This window comes from Anas platyrhynchos, chromosome Z, assembly GCF_047663525.1.
Source record: "Anas platyrhynchos isolate ZD024472 breed Pekin duck chromosome Z, IASCAAS_PekinDuck_T2T, whole genome shotgun sequence".
NCBI classification, from domain to species: Eukaryota; Metazoa; Chordata; class Aves; order Anseriformes; family Anatidae; genus Anas; species Anas platyrhynchos.
The window spans coordinates 60893132-60914493 of record NC_092621.1 but is presented as its reverse complement, the minus strand read 5'-3'; the positions used below and the strand labels follow the sequence as shown (position 1 = coordinate 60914493).

Below are 21362 nucleotides of genomic sequence, written 5' to 3'. Positions count from 1 at the left end.
TACTGCAAAGAAAAACCTCTTGTATTAACAAATGTCTTATATCATCCAAATCTGAGTTATTAAATTGAACTTTACCAAGTCATGAAGTTCCTTCAAATGCAAGCATCATAACATTCACTGTATAACCTTATTGTTAAAGGAAGTACTATGTTATATCTTGTCAAAAGAAAAATGAAGATATGCATGAGATATCTGGTAGCAAATTCTGTTGCCTTGAGTGGCTACAGAAAAACTCACAACAGATTTATGGAGCTCATTCTACTCCTAAGCAAGCAAATGCTAGAAGCAAATCTCCAAAGATTTATAAGGCAAGTGACTTTTTAGGCCAGTCATAAGAATGCAAATAAAGACAGAAAAAACAATGTATTTTACATTACAGAAGCAGTACATATGAACATAGGCTGTGAAAAAAGGAAAAATAAAATTACCTGGAACAAGTTCCATAACAATATAAATAGGTTGTCGTTGTGTGCAAACTCCTATAAGTTTTACAATATTAGGATGATCATACTGTTTGAGTATTCTGCAAAACATACAGTAAGTTTACTATATTAATAAACTTTATTGTACAAACCAATTAAATAGGAAAATATCTTATACCCTTAATGTTATTTTAATGGAACATGGCATTACTATTATCATTAAAAAAAAACTGATGTCACAAATTAATCATCCTTCTGTTTGAGGGCATTATTACTCACTAAAAGATCGAGATTGAACTAAATTATTCTTACTGTAGATTTACCATTTGTTTAAGGCACATTTGTCTACATAACCGAAAAATAGCCTGACAGGTTTGTAGGTTCTCAGGAACCCTTGTAATTAAATAACGTTTCAGTGGTGGACCAGAAAAAGAGGTACATCAAAAAAGGATGCACAATACATCTCTAATCTTTCGTGCTGCACTTCTCAAATGCACACTCATTTCAATTTTACTCTAAGAGGTTAATTGATACAATAAGTTTTAAAATAATATACAGACAACAATTTTAATTTTGGGAATTAAATAACAACATTTACATTTTCTTACGTGATACTTTAATAAGAACATTTGCAGCCTAAAACAGCATGTTATGATTTATATGTGAAATTAAGGGCTAGCAATAATTCTAGAGAGACTTTACAATTTTAAAATGATTATTCTATGATTTAATAACTTAAAACACCCCCTCTCTTTTCTGTTTTTCCTAGGAACAAGAGTGAAGTACTAACCTACTTGGTACAAACAAATTTAGTGAAAAAATAATATGTATTTTTTTTCCCCAGTATAACACTAGCAGTGGTAGGCTGCTCTATAAATGAAAAATCTCAGAGTTTTGCTCTGCCAAGTTATGAGAGGTTCAAAAACATGCTACGGATATACTAATAGATATATATTGATCTTACTAGCTCAGGGGTAGAAGTGGCTTCATAGCCACAACAGAGCAAATTAATTTAAACAATTATGAAATTATCACAACATGCCCCTCTACCCTGAGGTGTTAGAAACTCTCTGTGCATGTAGCCATCTAATCAGCCTACATTCAGAGTACTTAGATTGCCATTTCAAAAATAAATATACAGTTATATGCTGTAACTGTAAAGTATCTCTACTGGGATGAATTCTTACAAAGAGGATGTTACTAAATGAGGTCTATACTGTTACCTGGTCACATGTGACAAGCTGTATCAGTCATGTACCCTTAGTCTGCATATACCATCATACATTATACTGGTATAATCACATTTAAATTAATAGTATCTTCCAGTCTTCTTATTCAAACTCTCATGGCGTGTATCAGAAAAAGTTCTAAGTGGAGGCACTTACAATACCAAAAATCTGTTTTATAAGCATAGCTTGCATAGGTGGTTTCAGCAAGTGCGGATGCTTGCTGCATACACACATTAATGAAATGCCTGTGCTTAGTTACCAGGGCAACAGTTGTGGAAAGTACTGAGGGAGGGAAAAAAAAGGAAAAAGTTTATCTATAGTTTCTTTGAATTTTTGTGAAGGTCATATTTTGTAAACCTCTATAGTAAAAAATAACTTTAAATGAAAAAAAAATAAAATCCCACAGTATAAGTATATATTTCAACTACATTTAGAGAACCCACCTGGCTTCTGACAGAAATTTTATTTTCAGTTCCTGAGGAAGATCTTCTTTACACGTTTTTACAGCAACAGGAGTTTTATCCTTTAACGTTCCCTTATATACCTCACCAAAATTACCCTGAAATCAGAAAATAAAATAATTCTAAATAATAGAATCTTTACAAACCTCCAGAAAAATAAAGCAGACAGCTAATGTAACTGGTTCAGGACTTTGAAATATGTTTATGAAATTTTCTTCTAGTATATGCCCTTAACACAATTCAGTTCACATAGACAGAGTTCATCTATTTTATGGATATGATATATGAGTTCTATTTGACCTTACTAGAAAAAGAAAAAAACACATTAATTGTGTAATTACAATTTTCTTGTAAAAACTCCTGGTGATATCTTAAGTCTATAGACAGCGATATCAGTATTTTTTTTCTTATTCTTACTCCTGTCCTCTTTCGTTTTCAAACTAATGCATTTTTCAATATTTTTCAACTTGCAGTCTGTAAAAGACCAAAAGACAATCTGTGAAACTACAAAAAAACACTTCAAAACATATACATTCTCAAGGAACTAAATAAGCAAAGTAAGAAAAATAAAAACACAGAATATTAATTTTGATTGCAAATTAAAACCATTAAAAAAAAGCGTCACATCCCTCTAAAAAATGTTACACTATCTACATTTTTTTAAAACCTAAGCTCAAGACTGCTATATTTAAGACCCCATATTTGGACATGACTTTAGAAATCAGCTTCTTCTATAATCAGATTTTTTAGATCTTCAACGACCTGTTCTCAGTGTAAGTTACTTTTATTTTATCTTTCATAGACAAAAATCCATCATATGTGATTTTTACTTAATCAAAAACAAAATGAAAATTAAGGAGGATAAAAATTAAAGGAAGGAAGATATTGTGGTGTCAGAGATATCTGCTGTCAATGAAAAGAACCAGGATGGACTGCGGACACACAAAGACCTCATACTTTTAGTTGTTTTTTTTTTTTAGCTTTCCATTTTCCAAAGAATAAATATAACCCCATTTTAAATCTGCATCTCATAAATTTCCCCTCCTGTGTCCTAGTGCACAGAGCTACATATGACTTCAGCAAACTGCAAAAATCTGCTGGAATCTGCTTTCTTTCCTCAGTGACAAAGACATATTTATACCATGCATTTGAATCCTGTATTGCCAAAGAAAGTAGAGAAAAAAAAAAAGGGGAGGGGAGGGGAGAGATGCAGAAACTCATAGATGAAAAATGCTAATGCATTAGTATTGACAAGGGAAGAAATTCAGGTGCCTAAACACTGGCTTCAGGTATTATTTTATTTAATAATAAGTAAGAAACACCTGGCAAGCGTGGCATAGGATCTATGACCCTTCTAAAGGACAGAACACTACCTCTGATGTCTAGAAAATGCTTTTCATCTGGCATTGTTTAGAAGAATTTCATTTTTAATATAATATGTTACTTTCATTTTGTGTATATTATAGAATTAATATTGTGTAAATAAAAGGACTATTCACTGCTGAGGTGAAGGAAATCTTCTTTCTACCTTGCCAGTTTGCATCCTTACTTGCATTAAGCTTTCATCATTTTCCTTGTCTTGTTCTCCAGGACAATCAAGATTTTGGAATTTCACAGATTTCTTACTTTCAGGGTCAATGGCTGCAGTTTATTTAGTATTTTCTTACATAGAAGCTAATGATTCTGTCATTCTTGCCTTTCCTAGTCTGACTGTATATTTTCAGAAAAGGATGAATTACAGATTTATATAGTGTCCCAATAAAGTTCTCATTCTGTATTTATTTATTAAATAATATAACTTATTATAATGACTTTTAAGACTGAGTCGTCTTTATTGAGTGTTAAAATGCTTTGTCAAAAATATGCAATAAATGTAAATTCAGTTTTTGAATCAATTTGCAGATTGTTTCGGCTGTCTTTACTCATCAACACTAATTCAAATTTATTTTTTGCAAACAAAGTTATGTTAATAGATTACTAAACATCCTGTTGTTGTTGTTGTTATTATTATTATTATTATTATTATTATTATGCCTTTGGTATGTTTCTGTTTAAGAATGTGAAACTGTCATGGTACCTGTATGGCATTTTAAGCAACACAGCTCTGTCTACAGGCAGCTAATAATTCTTGTCATCTTAAGCTATCAAAAAGACTTTTTTCCCAAGAAGCAGAATTTACTTATTTTTATTTTATTTCCACATTTCTTGAAAAGTTTATCAGTTCTTTTAGTGTGTAAGAAACTTATAGGACAACTGTTGCTTACATTTATCTGCTTCTCATTCAAGCTTATTTTTCAGTTTTGGGGAAATCTTTTGGAACATGGTATTCAAAAGTGTCACTTGCAATTTTCTTGATAGGTGCAAAAGTGCTGAAAATTTATGTAAGATACTAGACTTACTTGAGTATTTCAAAGACTTGAAGCTCCTAAGCAGAACGTGTGATATACCCCATAAGAATTAATTTATACATATACTATTGTGAAGCTACTTAAAAGTCAAAAAAAACATACAGGTGCATAAAGAACATATGTTTTAACGAGTATTGACTACATCATCATCTTATATCAAATATTTTATTTATACGCCTTTCATATTTGTACATTTTTTTTCATAAGACTTCACAATTTAAACTAACTTTACACACATATAGTAAGCTTAAAAGCCTTCCAAATAAGAAAAATATGTATGCTAAACTTTTCAACAGACACAGTGTAACACTTAGCAGTACACCTGATTTAAAGCACAATACTGTCTTGTGTAGTAAAGTAAAAAAAAAAAATGCTATAAAGATTGAGTATTGCAGTAATTTAAAGGATAAAGCAATCAGGAAATATATAGGTTTAATGACTAATACATACTTTTAAAAATGTTATTTAGCTCACTTGATTACTTACTTTGCCCAGTAATTCTCCCAGTGTGACATCTTCATGATTGAGAACCCATTTCTTATCCTGTGGCAAGAAAAGGGAAGAATTTTTAGTCGTTACAAATGTATACTTTCTATAAGATGCATTTCAACAAGTAGAAATTGATCTAATGACTGATCAATCAAAAACACACCAGGCAGTAAAAAATTTATGAGTTTCTAAAACAGGTTTAAGAAAACTTGCTATTCAACAAAGTATTGAATTACACTGCAGAGTAACCACATCAAAGTATGTGTGCTGATAGAACCCTATACACTTTCTCATGAAAGCTCTGGAAACAGTATCTAGTGCTGTGTTTTTACCTCTGTCAAGATCAAATGTGAAGCTTCATTTTAGAATACGAAGTAACTTACTGCAGAATCAAAGAAAAATTTTCTTTCCTCAGTGCAGGTAAAAAAACAACTGATTTTTCTACTTATTAACAAGATACATATTTGTATCTCTTAAGTGTTAGTTCTTAATTCTTCTTTGGTAGTTTGACACATAACAGCCAAATATCTGAAAAGACAACAATTGCTAGTCATAGTATCTACTCAGTGTTGATGACCAGCAATTTTATTTCTGTTAGTATCTCATCTACTTACCACCTCACAAACACTATTACCACTTCTCTTATTACTGATATGATCCTAAGCAGTCTTTATTAGTAATAAGAAGGTGTATGCCAACTGTATAAATAAATTCTCATTAAATTCTCATTAAAGCTCATAGAAAACCAATGCAACCATGCTGGCTTTACAGTATACCTGATATATGACATTATCAGGTTTTCTGGACTATGGAATATTTATTGTGATCCTGCCCAGAAGACCACTGCATGTCACAGGATTAGGGATCATCACTGATGTTAACCTCAGTGCACCCTGCCTGTGCTGCTTGTACTGAATGGCCTTCAGGCCTGTGTTGTGCTGCATACATCCCTTTGTCATAGGATAAACTTGGCCAACTCAACCAGCATATTATTACAGTTCCCACCAGGTACTGGCTATTGGTACTGGTGGTGTATACGGGCTATACACCACCTGCACAGCCCTGCCTTTATCCAACAGTGCACCAAGAAGTTCTCATGGGGACATATTTTCTGTTTGACAGCAGAAATGATGAACAGAGTTATTTACTAGTAAAAAAAAAGTAGTAATCCCATAATAGCTCCAGTGACTGAAATAGTAGAAGCCTTCTGTGAAGAGGGCCTGTCCAGCATGCTGCCTGTGGGTTGGAAGCCCATTAAACGCTACAAGACCTGGAGTTCTCCCAGTCTAACAGGATGTAAGTTTATGCTACTCTTTCCCGACAGTGCTAGCTCTAATCGACAGTATTTTAAATGATACCTTGAAGAGTCTGAGTGACTTTCTTACTGGGATCCTAACACCTCCTGGTGCAAAACAGGTAGTTATCAATGTGCAAATATCTGATGGCAGGGAAGAAAGAAGAGGGAGCAAGACCCTTCTCTGCGGTTCCTGCTAACAGGAGAAGTAGCAATGGTCACAAATCAGGAAACAGGAAATTCATTAGGAACATGAGAAAATGTGTTTTTACTGTGAGGGTGGTGAAATACTAGAACAGATCGCCCAGAGAAATTTTGGAGTCTTCACCTGAAGAGACATTCAACACCAAACTGGGCATGGTGCCAGGAAACCACATTATAGCTGATGCAGCCCTAGTTGTGGGGTTGAACTCAGTATCTCAGGTTTCTTCTAACCTCAGGTTTCTTCCCTGCGTGGTGCTTTTACTCAGGTGGGCAGCTGCGGTCTGCCACAACTGCTCATTCACTCCCCTCCTCAAAGGGAAAGGGGGAGAAGATACAATGAAAAGGGCTCAAAGTCTGGGATAAGGACAGGGAGATCACTCAGCAATTATCGTCACGGGCAAAAAAAGACTCAGCACAGAGAAATTAATTAGATTTATAACTAACAAGCTAGAGCAGTGAGAAACAATCCCCCTTTCCCTCCCCCAAAATAAAAACACCTTCCCTCACCCATGCTATTCTACCTCCTTCCCCTGAACAGTGCAGGCAAAAGGAAGCTGTGGTCAGTCCCTGACACTTCGTCTCCGCATGGTCCCTCCCTGCCCCTGCTCCCTGTGGGGTCCCTCCCATGGGATGCCGTCCTTCCCCAACTCAGCCTGGGGGGCTGCCCACAGGCAGCAGCTCTTCAAGCACTGCTCCCACACGGCTCCGTCCCACGGGGTCCATCCATCCATCCATCCCCCAGGAGCAAACTGCTCCAGCACGGGTCCCCCATGGGTGGGGGCAGCTCCCCCCAGACCCCCTGCTCCTGCGTGGGCTCCTCTCCACGGGCTGCAGCTGCGGCCCGGGGCCTGCTCCTGCGGGGGCTCTCCATGGGCCGCAGCCTCCTCCAGGCCACATCCACCTGCTCCAGCGGGGGCTCCTCCACCCATGGGGGGGCTGCAGCGTGGAGATCTGCTCCATGGGGGACCCATGGGCTGCAGGGGGACAGCCTGCTCCACCAGGGGCCTCTCCTTGCACAGCCCGCAGGGGAACTGCTGCTGCCTGCCTGCCTGCAGCACCTCCTGCCCTCCCTCCTGCACCTGCCTTGGGGTCTGCAAGGATGTTTTACTCCTTGCTCTCCCAGCTGCTGTTCCACTGCATTTTTTTCCCCTCCCTTACCTCTGCTCTCCCAGAGGCCCACCCAGCATCACTCCCTGGCTCAGTTCTGGCCAGCAGCAGGTCCCTTTTGGAGCAGCTGGAGCTGGCTCTGCTCTGACATGGGCTGGGCTCTGCCCACAGAAGCCACCCCTGCAGCCCCCTGCTACCAAAGCCTTGCCACCTATACCCAATACAGCCTGCGATTCAAAAACATTGAAAGCCCTACTGTATGTAATTAGACTTTAATGCATGGAATTCACTCTTCTTATGGAAACAACGTATCTGTAATTAATATGCTAGGTTAAACCATATTACCAAGCTGGAACCAGATACTACATAAATTTTGTTTTTCTCCCAAAGACTATCCTAACAGCAGGCATTGCAACAGTCATCACTACCTTTATCACATTTTCAAATTTAAAATGAAATGTTGAATGTGGTTTATTCTTGTTATTTATCAGTGAGACACATAACCATAACAAAATTCTAATATCCTAGGAAAAAAAAAAAAAAAAACACAGAACAAAACATATAAACTTATCTCCTACTATGGCTGAATCCTAAGTAGCTAGTACGGCACTTTGAGCATAACCTGCATACAGAGCATTATGAATGACCTTTTTGGAGCAAATAGCTTAAGTTAATCTTAAACGAAGGTGAAGGATTTTGTGTGTTTTGTTTTTGTTGTTGTTTGGTTGTTTTTTTTTGGTCGTTGTTGTTGTTTAAACTCTAAAAATTCTTCTCCCCTTTCAGGTCGAAGGCTAAATCTTTTACAACACATTCTCCACAGGCATCACAGTGAATAAGCACTACTTCCTTTGACCTATGCAGCCAATAAAATCTGATGTCAACTCATAATGAATCTGGAGTCTAATTTCTCTTGCTCTTTTTGCAAGGAAACTGTTCAGCAGGTAGTCCAGAAATGTTCCAGGTAACTGATAGAATGGAAGGAGCAAAGAAGGATTATGCTGCACAATGCACTCATTAACTTTCTCCACACTTTTTCTCCACTGTCATGAACTCAGCAGGAGGAGAAAAAAAAAAAAAAAAAAGAAGGGGGTAAAGTATTATTATGATTTCTATGATAGTTATATTACAGAATTATGGTGATCATTGCTCATGTAAGCCATGCTCACTGCACTCTCTAGGGTCTCTCTAAATGCCTCTAGTCAGCCCAACTTCCCACATGCTACTCCCATCAGCCCTGAAGGCATGAAGCCCTGTATCATAACACCATGAATACCTGGTGGGATCCATGAGGTGTCATTCCCTCTTCCACGGAGGGGCATTGGGAGACTTGAAAGAAAATTCTCCAACAATGATCACTTGATTTTTCTCCGGCAGACAACATTCTTGATTAAAACTATTGCCTCACTGACCAGACACCAGCAATGACTTTTTCCTTCATCTCCATTTGATTTTGCTAAAAATAGAAATGTTCTATTCACTGAAGCCTGTTAAATATTCTAGATTATTTATTTTTTGCTGATGGGATGCTTCTTTCAGAAGCTGTTATACTATAAATGTAGGAAGGGCCATCAAATTATACACTGTCCTTCAGAAGAAATGCTCAAATTTAAGAAAACAATTTGAAAATAAAGTTCTAAAGAAAAAAAAAGTATATATATATATATATATATATATATATATATATAAACGACTACTTAGAAGTATTAACATAAGGGTTTTGAACATTGACATAAGTACTGTTAAGGCCAAAAAGTTATGAAAACAAATAATAATAGAATTTTTAACCTCTTAATTTCTAAGATTCTATGTAGTGAATGGCTTTTTGAATATTGACATGACACTTCAGATGGCTGTTTATGAAGAAAAAATCTGATACATAATCCTTCAGAGAAATAATTAAACAATATGGTACCATAAACTGTAATCAGATGATCTGTCAAAGGAATTGTTATAATTATAACAGTACATTAATTGCTATCTGTATCTCTCTTTTTATGAAAACCTTAAGTTTTTGTCATACCAGTATAAAGTATTAATTACATTGAATATCTTAGTTCTGTCAAATTTTTCACAATTCAAGGTTCACACTAAATTTGATCAGCTTCACTACTAAGGCTCCTGGTTTTGGATTAGAAAAAAATAAACATATCCATGAGCATAAGCAAATTGTGCTGCCTTGCTAGTCTCAGTTTCACAAGGTATTGATAAGTGAATATTCACCTTGACCATAGATAAATTTGTAAGTTTCCTTCTTATCAAAGCATTATATGAACAAAAATCTTGAATTGCTTTTGTAGATATACAAACTGCCTTAGATTACAGAGATTTAGTATGTATGCCATTCCTGTGACTAGTTGACTGAGCCACCAGACTGAAAAGGCAGCGGGTACAGCTCCAGGAGACACTCAATCCTTTCTGCTTCTAGTTGAAATCTCTTCAAAACTGCTCTTTTAATACTCATTAGGCACCATCTGCACCAACCTCAAAAGCAGATAGCTAAAGAAAATGATGCTGCCCTTGGCATATCACACTCCCTCTGACTGCGATCATCATTCATTTAGTCTTTTAACTTCTGTATAAATATAATGGATTCTGACACCAGTAATACTTTCCAGATGATCCAGGAGAGATTAGCAGAAGACACATACTGTAACACAATTAATAGGACAGTAACTATAACCCAGAGCTCATATCTAAGTCAACTCCCCTCAGTCAAAAGCTTTTCTGTTGGTCCTCCCTCCTGGTTTCTCTCTCTCAGGTTCAGTGAAAGCCTTAAAGACTACAAAAACACCTCAAAGACTGTGAAAACAATAATTATTTTCTTGAGGAAATACCAAAATATAACTCTCCTCCCCTGCTTTGCCTGTCCTTTTATATAGCCTATATAGCCTTCACCTTGTGTGAATCTTAGAACTGGGCTTCTAGATAAAAAGATGATAACCACACTACTAAACTGTACTCCTCTACTTGAAAAGCAAACTCATTAACCTGAGATTATTTCTTGAAAGGCTAGAAGAAATTCAGGTGCTCCAGGATGCACTTAGCCCTGTAAAACCTATGCAGAGATATGCCCAAGCTCTAGCAATGTCTGTAATTTCCTCCTAAATTTGAAATTTACTGCTAAGGTATGCACCTCATACACTGAGAAGGCAGGCTAGAAACTTAATGTAGGACTGGTCCTTAAGTCCATCTGTGAATTCAAATCTTAAATCATAGAGGGTCCCTCTGTCACACAGCACTAGTCAAGTTGAAGAAAACATTTAATGTAGACATATTAAACTAAACAAGTCTGAAGCTTCACATGCATTACAGTTTCATCTAGCACCTTACAGTGCTTGCAGAGTGATTTAACCTCTGTTTATTCTACTGACCAGCACCAAGGCAGTTTCTTCAGCAGATAGCTGGAAAGAAACTAAGAGATGCTATCTAGTGTATAAATCCGGCATTAGAAGAAAAAAGATATCTAATTAGCAGTATGTTAAATAGCCATTCAAACACTGTTTTGAAACTGTGCAACTGACTCAAATAATCATCTTTAATAACCTACAGCACTGCAAGGTGGACAGCAACAAGGTCAAAACTGTATTTCTACTGCAAGTATGTAGTCTCACTAACTCTGTTCAACTTGTGCTGAGCTGAATATGTCATATCCAATATTTTTGGGAAGCTACCAACAATTAAATACATCAGTGAAGCACACAAAGCAATTGATCAGCATAACATAAACAGAAGTTAGCAAATAAGGCTGTCTTTTTTTCCCGTCTGATCATAAAATTCATGATTTTATGCAAGTGCCTATTTCTGGTTATGATAGACAGTATTTCTCCAGTTGTTAATACTCTAACACATTAATCATGTACGCAGAATACACTGAGAGATACAAAAGAAATGGACAGCAAAATGTGAAATAAAACACAACCTTTAACGTAGGTATGGATAAACAGACACTAATGCCCATCAGTCTGAGTCATAAAAATTCTCATTTTAACAGAATTGTTTCTAAATCAAATAGAGCAAATTCAATAGATTCTCATACCTAGTCATAAGCTAATCAATGAAAGAGAAGGTCAGAGCTCTTGAGATTGTTAATGCCATTACAATTCTCTGCTGTCCTGGTTTTGGCTGGAATATCATTGATTTTCCTCCTAGTAGATGATATGGTGCTGTGTTTTGGAGTTTGGATGAAAATAAAGTTGATAACACAACAATATTTTAGTTGTTGCAGAGTAGTGCTTACACCAATTAAGGACATCTCAGCTGCCCCACCAGCAAGGAGGCTGGGGGTGCACCAGGAGCTGGGAGGGACACAGGCAGGACAGCTGGCCCAGACTGGCCCATCCCACATGGTGTCATGCTGAATAATTAATATGGGCGGAGTTGGCTGGGAGGGGTGCTGTTGCCTGGGGGACTGGCTGGGCATCATTCAGTGGGTGGTGAGCAATTGCATTGTGCATCACCTTCGTGTAATGTTTTCTTCTACTTCTTTTTTTTTCCCTTTTTATTTTTATTTTTTAATTTTTTTTTCTTTTCCTGTTCTCCCCTCCCTTTCTTTCCTATTAAACTGTCATTACTTTATTTACCCCTAATCCTATTCCCCGTCACACTGTGCTGGGAATGAGCACATGGCTGTACAGTGCTGAGCTGCCTGCTGGGCTAAACCACAACACCTGCAAAAGGAATCTGTTTATGATGCAACCCTCCTCTTGCAACGCAACTATAAATCACTCTTTACCTAGTGCTCGTTCAGGCTCTTTTATTACTAATTTTGGACCACAGAATTTGAAAGCAATTCAGACAAATCTATTACAGAAATTAGTGCTTGGACATACCTGCTTATTATATGAATAATATACCTTATTTCCAAATGGGGTTATTTAAGAACCCCAGACACTTTATCCTATTACATTTTATTTATGTCCCCTGGTGTCCAAAACTACCATTATCATTTCAAGATAAATATGAAAGGAGCAGAAACTAAATTACAGGAATGTCATACTTCATGACCAAGGATTTTAACTGACTTGGCTTGGCTCAGATAAATACTTCATTGCCTTTTTGGAGATTAGCCTTTATGACATACAAGGAGCTACTTGGCAAAAGCAGGATTTTGAGATCTCATTTGGAAGAATACTGGGGAAATGCCAAGACACCTAATGGATAGGAAGGAACCACCTCCAGGTGGAAACTTCTTGAGTGGAAAATGAAAGATGAGCAAGGATGATACAGAGACTGCTCTGGTTAGTACATTCTTTTACAGAATCACAGAACAGCTGAGGTCGAAAGGGACCTCTGGAGATTGTCTAGTCCAACCCCCCTGCCAAGCAGGATCACCTAGAGCACAAGTGCACAATGCTGGCTCATAGTTAACCTGCTGTTCACCATAACTCCCAGGTCCTTCTCTAGTCCTCTCCAGCAGGTCAGCCCCCAGCCTGTACTGGCGCTTGGGGTTATTCCTCCCAAGGTGCAGGACTCTGCACTTGCTTTTGTTGAACTTCATGGGGTTCCTTTTTGCCCAGCCCTCCAGCCTGCCCAAGTCCCTCTGAATGGAAGCACGGCCTTCTGGTGTACCAGACAGTTCTCCCCGGTTTGTGTCATCCACAGACTTGCTGAGGGCATGCTCTATTCCATCATCCAGGTCATTGATGAATAAGTTGAACAAGGCCTCCAACTAGATTTTGCACCACTGAGCACAACCCTCTGAGCTCTGCCATCCAGCCAGTTCTCTGTCCACCTCACTGTCCACTCATCTATCCCATACTTACTGAGCTTGACAATAAGGATGTTATGGGAGACGGCAACAAAAATCTTGCTAAAGTCAAGGTGGACAACATACACAGACAGTCATCACATCATAGAAGGCTACCAGATCGGTTAAGCATGATTTCCCCTTGGTGAGTCCTTGCTGACTACTCCTGATCACCTTCTTAGCCTCCATGTGCTTGGAGATGACCTCCAGGATGAGCTGTTCCATCACCTTTCCAGGGTTTTTCCAGTTGAGGCTGACTGGCCTGTAGTTTCCTCAGTCCTCCTTCTTGCTCTTTTTGAAGGCTGGTGTGACACTGGCTTTCCTCCAGACCTCAGGCATCTCTCCTGCTTTTCACGACCTCTCAAAGATGATGGAGGGTGGCCTAGCAATAACATCCACCAGCTCCCTCAGCACTTGTGGGTGCATACCACCTAGGCCCATGGATTTGTAGGTATCAAGATGCCTAAATGAACTCTAACCCAATCCTCCTCAACCACAGGAAAATTCTCCTTTCTCCAGACCTCCTTTCTTGTCTCTATGATCTGAGATTCCTGAGGGCTGGTTTTAGCAGTGAAGATAAAGTATGGAAGGCATTCGGTAACTCTGCCTTCTCTGAATCCTTTGATACCAGGACACCTGACCCATTCAGCAGTGGGCCCACATTTTCCCACTGATATATTTGAAGAAGCCCTTCTTGTTGTCCTTGGCATCTCACCAGATTTAATTCCAAATGGGCCTTGGCCTTCCTCATCACATCCCTGCATACTCAGACAATATTCCTCTATTCCTCCCAAATGGCTGGTCCCTTTTTCCACAGCTGTATACCTGTTCTTCTGTTTGAGTTTTGCCAGGAGCTCCTTGGTCATCCATGCAGGTCTCCTGCCCCCTTTGCTTGCCTTCTTACTAATGGAGACACCTTGATCTTGAGCTTGGAGGAAGTGATGCTTGAATACTGACCAGCTCTCCTGGACCCCCTTTCTTCCAGGACCATAACCCATGGGATTCCTGCACATAGGTCCCTGAAGATGCCGAAGGTCTCCTGAAGACCAGGGTTGTGATCCTATTTTTTTCCCTGCTTCCTTCTTGAAGACACATGGTTGTTTCCAACCAGGCAAAGCGGTCTTTGTTCCTTGGCCCACAACAGTAGGATCTGGCTGATCAGGTCAGCCAAGTCTGTGGTGATACAGCAGGTCCAAGGTCAAGCTGGGAAGTCAGCCTGTGGGTCAGTCTGGTTATGCTGCCTGGCCGTCATCCTGGGTCAGACAGCCCCAGGAGCACTGGGCAGGCTCACCATGACAAGGCAGCGCCAGGGTCAGTCCCAGCCTCGCCCCATGGGTCAGGGCCCTGTCACAGATAATGGGGTGCGTGGCCAGGCACAGGCAGGGCTGCGAGGGGTCTGAGCAGTCAGGCCTTGCTGCAAGCGGCTCCCACGGATGGGGTCCAGCCCTGGCTGAGGCCTCCCCACAGCCCTGCCCGGGAGCCTCACCCCAAGGTCACCGGAGGGAAAGGCAGCCCTCAGCTGAACCACCATCAAGGCGTGGTGCTGTGGGCCAGGAAAGGGCTCCTCTCAATGCTCCTACTGAGCTAGCTGTCAAACAAGTTGTCTTGTTTGACAGCTTGTTTCGTCCCCACAAAAAGACAGTAAAAACAGTAATTTCAGAAATACATTCTTCAACTACAAAAACAAATGAACAAACAAAAACCTTTGAAAGTAACTATAAATTCTTTGCATTTGAAGAAGAAAGTATTCCACTAAGAATGTTGGTAAGTTTCATGGTTCCATTTGTGATGGTAAGTTTCATCCCTTGAATAATCAGCTGTGTGCTAGGTCACTGAGGCCACAGTAAGAACAGCTGATGGTCCCTGTACAAGATGAAATCTCTTATTTCCTATTCTGAACTATGCAGCTGAACTGTTATTAGTATTACCCTAATTTCTGCCCAATAAGTAAGCTCAAGTCTGAGATGAGGTTTTCCTTCTACCTATCTTCATTTATTGACAAAAAACAGATCAAAGAAAACATGAATTATTATGTCAGGAAGAAGTTAGTAACAAATTAGTTATATCAAATTATAATAGCTTTCAATAAAATGTAAAACGAAATTCCCCTAACATTTTTCTACAAACTGTTGGTAACAATTTCAAACACGAAGAAGTGTAACACGGTGCTTTTTCAAATTTACAACTAGCAGAGAGGCAATTAAGTACTCAACATTTTAGAAACAGACATTTTGCAAACTAGATATAAATTTAAAAGCAACAGCTTATACACTTGTATACACTTAGCATTTCAACAAGAGACAGGAAAGGGGGGAAAGAAAATGCCACCTATTTTTGTATTCTATTTCAGAGCACCATCAGAGAAAAGCAAGATTCTTACCTAGCAGACTACAAAGCAAGATTTGTAAGAGGGAAGAGTGAGTGAATTCTGATCAGGTTCTCTCACAGGACGAACACTTTCAAAGAATTCTGTTTTATCATCAATGTTATTTACTCATCTCATGTACTTTGTATCAATATTTCCCCTTGCTAGTTCAGATCATATTGAAATCATAAACCTAGGTACTGTCATACTAATAAATACAATCTAACACAAACTTTGCTCCTACTTTTCATCTTAACAGTAGGTGCATCAAAAACAAAAAAAGGTTGAAAATATCTAGAAATTGGAAACTGTAGTTGGTTTAGGGGAAATAAACGGCACCAACTAAAATAATTTTTTTCAGAACATTGAGAAGACTCAACCAAAAACAAAATATTGTTTTATGAGAACTGAGAACAGGAGACTTCCCAACTTAAGAATGCATCTTAACTGAGCATGGGGCATTTATCAGAAGCCTCAACCTCCTCTTCCCCACCTCCACTTCAGTAACACTCTTCTAGAAAAACATATAATAGAGGAATATTGCTCAGGAGCACAGTGCATATACATGTATTATGCCTGTTTGTTCATATTGCAAGCATAAAATATGGGTTCAGAAAAATATTTTGAAAAGTAGTATTTCCACTCCTTCCTCCAACTGGGACAGAAAATATCAGTAGTAAGAATTACTGCAGCTATGAACAATTTTTCCACAACAATAAAAATGGAAAGTCAATCTTTCACCTTTAGTAGTAATGTTAATTAGAGTAAAGTTCTTAACAGCTAAGAAAGTCATCATCACAGATCATTTTTCATGACGCAGGCATTCAAATATCACTTCTCAAAACTCGCTGAAGCAGATACAAAAAAGAAAGCCAGTAACAGTTGTGTACGGGTGAATCGGACCTACCAATGTGGAAATGAGAAATGATCTTAGAATTACGATTTGCTGCACCACCAATGGCAGTAGATCTGACGTGCATACCAATTTCATGATTCACAAACTATATGTTTCAAGTCCTTCAGATTAAGTACAGAAATACAGGTAGCTAGCGTAAAAGATTTTTCATTAAGAGCAAGTGAGTTTTACAAGAGGGGTTCTGAAAACCCCACTGACAACTGCTTTAAAACTGTTTCAGAATAAAGATTCATGACCTGTAAAAATTGTTACAGAAGCTGTTTAGCATTATCTATGCAAAATATGAACTTTTTTCCACGGAGCTAAACCTATTTCATCTGACTTGATAGCACCATTAAAACCTTCACTATGAAGTTCAACCTTTTTACTAAACCAAATCCTGAACAGCCATAAACCAACAAGATAGAACTAAGATTTGTAAAAGCTACTATGCAGCATACAAAACATAGAAGTGACCTCAAATTAACTCCACATTTTTTCCTTGAGCCTTCTTTCTTGAAGATCAATAGACAAAATGACTGCAGAAATCAATATGGGAAAAACAAACAAACAAACAAACAAACAACTTTTTTTGCAAGAATATGCAGTATTTCCCAAAGATTATGCTCTATTCTTTATCAAATGACTAGAAAGATGCTGAGAGTATTTCAGAAAAAGTACAGGAAATAAAGAAAAATAAAGAGAAAAAAAGCTGAGAAGGAAGAAGTAATAAACAGAATGTGAAATCCAAAAGTGTAGAAAAAAAAAAAAGTAAATTTTATTTAAAAATCATTGCATTTAAAATACACTAAGGAAACTTAGAGCACTTAACTCAATATAGTAGCTTCGGCTCCTAAACTGAAGAATTCAAAATCACATATTTACCAAATACATGCAGGCAGATTTTATCTGCCCTTTATGGGGTAGCCTTCCAAAACAGGACCATTCCTCAGTAGACTCAAAGGAAAAGAAACTGTGATTGCAGTTTCTCATTTAAACATTTTGTATGATTGAAAGAGAGGAATGTAAAAACTAAGTCTTTTTATGCATAAAAGCAAAAATACATTCCAATTGTTAAACTAGGCTAAAATATTTCCACAAACGCATACATACCTCACCCCTCAACCCCTATGAAAATTGCATGAACTTTTCATAGTTTATGCACTGTTTTCATAGGATTGGTAGACTACGGATGTGTCTAAAAATGTCCAAGTATATGTAAAATGTCCATTATATGTAAAATGCTTAGATATATTTGGCTTCATCCTCACTTCAAACTTCAGCTGTTTCCAGTTAGATAGTTTCTTTTCCCCAAGAGATAAAACGCTTCACTTATTTTGGCAACATCCACACACTAAGGTACATGTATACTCCCTGCTAGACTGAACCTTTAAACATCCAACAATCCTTCCAGAATAATTTCTAAATTGTAGTGGTTAGTATACACTTCGGTATACCTACGTAAGAGCTTCAGCTCCCCATTAGAGCTTCTGCCACATTCCTATTTTGTTCAGACAAAAGCTTAACATTCTCCAACCTATCCCTTCCTAGCCACATATGCTCCTCTTTCACTGGTGTTCATAATCTTCAGGTAACGCATTAAAATTAAAATGCAAAAGAGTTGACCTGGTAAAATTTCAAACAAACAGGTATACTGGTTTAATTTGCAATTGGGAAAGAGCAGGAAAAAGGCAAAGCCACAAAGAAAGAAAAAGGGAGCAAGATCACCTTCTTATCACACACACATAGACACCTTTTTGGCAGCAGCAAGTTGTTCACTTTACGCAGCTGCAGCATGAAACTGCAGCCTTAATTTGTATGACTTTTCCAGTGTGAATATTAGTAAATTCTGCTTGCATTCCAAGACAGATACATGATAGCTTTTAACCCAAAGTCAAACAACATTCCAGAAATGTCCATAGTTTAACTAAAGCATGTTGCATTTTTATCAGGTAGGTATTGTTCTCTAAGAAGATACTGCTATTCTTGCATACCATCAATGCTAGCATATACATACCATACTCAGTATAGTTGTGATAACAATAAATTTTTGTGCTTCCAGAGCTATTTGTTGTATGATTCCTTAACTATTTTATGTAAATATGCTTCAATATAATGTAGGTAGGAATCCAGCTCAAGGAACTCTTCTTCCAGAAATGACCTGCCCAACGCCACATGGCAATGTGCACTAGAGAAGGGTCTTTAACTCACTCTCTTGAACTTTAACTTCTGTTCTTTAACTACAAAGTCTTTCAATTCATATCATCTGATTGTCTTTTCTTAATAAGATAAATAAGACAAATACACACCTACAACTAACATATAAAGGAATCAATCTGTTCTTTGAAGCTTTGTTTGAAAATGAAGCCTTTAACTAGATGGATCGTTAAAAATGAATATAAAATTACAGCTGTGACACGTCAATACAGAATCAATGGTTTTTATGATCATTTTTGTAGTTACACAAGCCTATTTTATGTCTGGAATTCTACTAAAAGACAGAAGCCACTGCTCCTCTTTGACACTCAGCATTAGCTTGACCTACATGCACTCAACATTTTCAACATAAAATTAGGCTGCCTTTATAGAAAAAAATGACTTTTAATATAGACTTGTATGGTACACACAGACAAAACATCTTTTCCAATCTTCTCATACACTGTTAAATATGTCTTGATTGCCACAATGCTTATTTTATTAGTAAGCATTTAAGTATTTATTTCTGGTGGCTTGCACATCATGTAATTTACTAGTTATCTATTTTAAGCATAGTGAAAAACCTAAGTGTTAAGGCTACTGCACTTCTACACACAGTCACACACACAGAGAAGTGTAAACTACATATTCATGAAGTTTCCTTTCATATAAGTGAATAAAGATGACAGTCTGCATGTCACATACAAAGATATATATATTTACACCTCTTTAAATATGAAGGTATATATTTGCCAGCAACACCATGGAAGGTGTAGGTGCACTAAAGCTTGCAGCTACAGAAAGAACCGCCACCTATTCTTTAATAATCTCTACCCAGAAAACCCACAAAAAAAGAAAGTGTGCCGTGATGTCATTGTTTCCATGCAAGTTCCTTGTAAAGGACTTTGATGGGTATCCATGAACCACATGCACCATTCCTACCATTCCATATGAACATGTGTTGGCTTCAAAGCACTGCAGGACTTTTCCTGTTAGAATGGTTTTCCTGAGTGGAAGCATACTTGCTTTATCACAATTTGTTTGCAATAAATATACTGCAACTGCTGGTCAAACTTACATTACCATTTTAGTTTGCAAGCCAAGACAATATCATTATCTTATTCTTCCAATATATGCAGGTGCAAATGCTAGGTGCTTTTGAGATAACCTGTGAAGATGCATGTATGTAAACCACTACAAATTCCATAGGAGATACGTACTGTAACAGACACATGATTTGCTGAAATCACATGAAGCTTCACACAAATAAATCTATAAACTCTTGCAGGCAGGTTGTAAGCATTTTAAGACCAAAATTATTCAATTTTAATGTCAATCTAAGCACTCATTTACCATAAAAAAAACAATTTTAACAGCTCTCATGAAAAGAAAAGCAACTGTTCAGCACTCTTTGTCTGACCAAACAGAAAAATAACAAGGACGCTTGCTTAAGAACCTGGCAGATTTTGGTATTGCACACATGGTAGCTATTCAAGCATTTTTACTTACTGATAAAATCCTGTAACAAATTACATTCCCCATTTGCAATAACAAACCCCAACTCACAAAACTACATCTAAAATTCGTAGCTAAACTATTTTTTTCTTTATTAAATACACAATGTCTAATACCAAGATGACATCATCTCTTCCAGAAAAAGAGGAGATCAGAAAAACAAATGACAAAATAGCCTGTAAAAAATGGAATCAGAAACCACATTATATTCCTTTGTACAGCCTTTGCCAGCAATCCTGTATGCCTCCTGGTATATTCTGGTCATATTATAAAAGGAAAACAAAATCAAAATTCTAGTTTGCATAATATGCACATCTTCAACTGATTGATGGAAAGAAGTTGCCCTTATTAATGAATTTTTCATTATCAGAATGCAAAAAATTTCTTGGCCATCCTTTTGATCTTCCAAATTAAAAGCTGTTTTGGAACTCTAAGGAATAATGTCCATTCTTTCTCCCACAATGTGGTCAAAGTAGACCTTATGCTGCAAGTCAGCAATGCTAAAATATGTATAAAGGCAACACACCAATTACCCTTCTGTGGACAGAGGCAAAATGCTGTATGGATTTCTGCTGTAGTATCATTGTAAAAAAAGCGACAGTCAATCCCATGATTATTTTAAAATCTACAACAGATTTGGCTTTTAAGTCACTGATACTGTCCCTGGTTTCTCTCCACATCATTTCACTCCTTTTTAACATCTCGTTTCACTTAAACTGGTGGAGGCAATCACAAGCTTCTTCACAGTAACTCACTGTACAGAACTTTAATACTACAAATCCTATTTAAGAGCACACACTCATACTCCTGTTCTTAATCCATGCTAGTTTTTGAGCCTTTCATAGCCTACAAAAGTATTGTAAACTCAAAAAATTACTTGTATTAAAATCATACTGATGGCACTAGCAAAACCAACATGAAGAATACAATTAGAGGCTTACTGTAAGCTTGCAACTCACAAAAATAGTTAATACAATACTTAAGTTACAAATCCGTGGAAACAGTCAGAACCCATAAAAATATCAGGGTAT

General features: G+C 37.5%; 1 protein-coding gene across 5 annotated transcripts in view; it reads right to left on the bottom strand.

The window, feature by feature from the left end:
- FER (FER tyrosine kinase) overlaps positions 1 to 21362 on the bottom strand; it is a 190510-nt gene that overhangs the window by 66837 nt on the left and 102311 nt on the right. For all 5 annotated transcript variants that reach the window (XM_038170166.2, XM_072030728.1, XM_038170164.2 and 2 more), the window contains 3 exons: positions 5007 to 5063; positions 2095 to 2210; positions 429 to 523 (listed from right to left, as the gene is read on the bottom strand). In XM_038170166.2, the coding sequence (XP_038026094.1) occupies positions 429 to 523; positions 2095 to 2210; positions 5007 to 5063 (268 nt within the window). The remainder of the gene's footprint in view (positions 1 to 428; positions 524 to 2094; positions 2211 to 5006; positions 5064 to 21362) is intronic.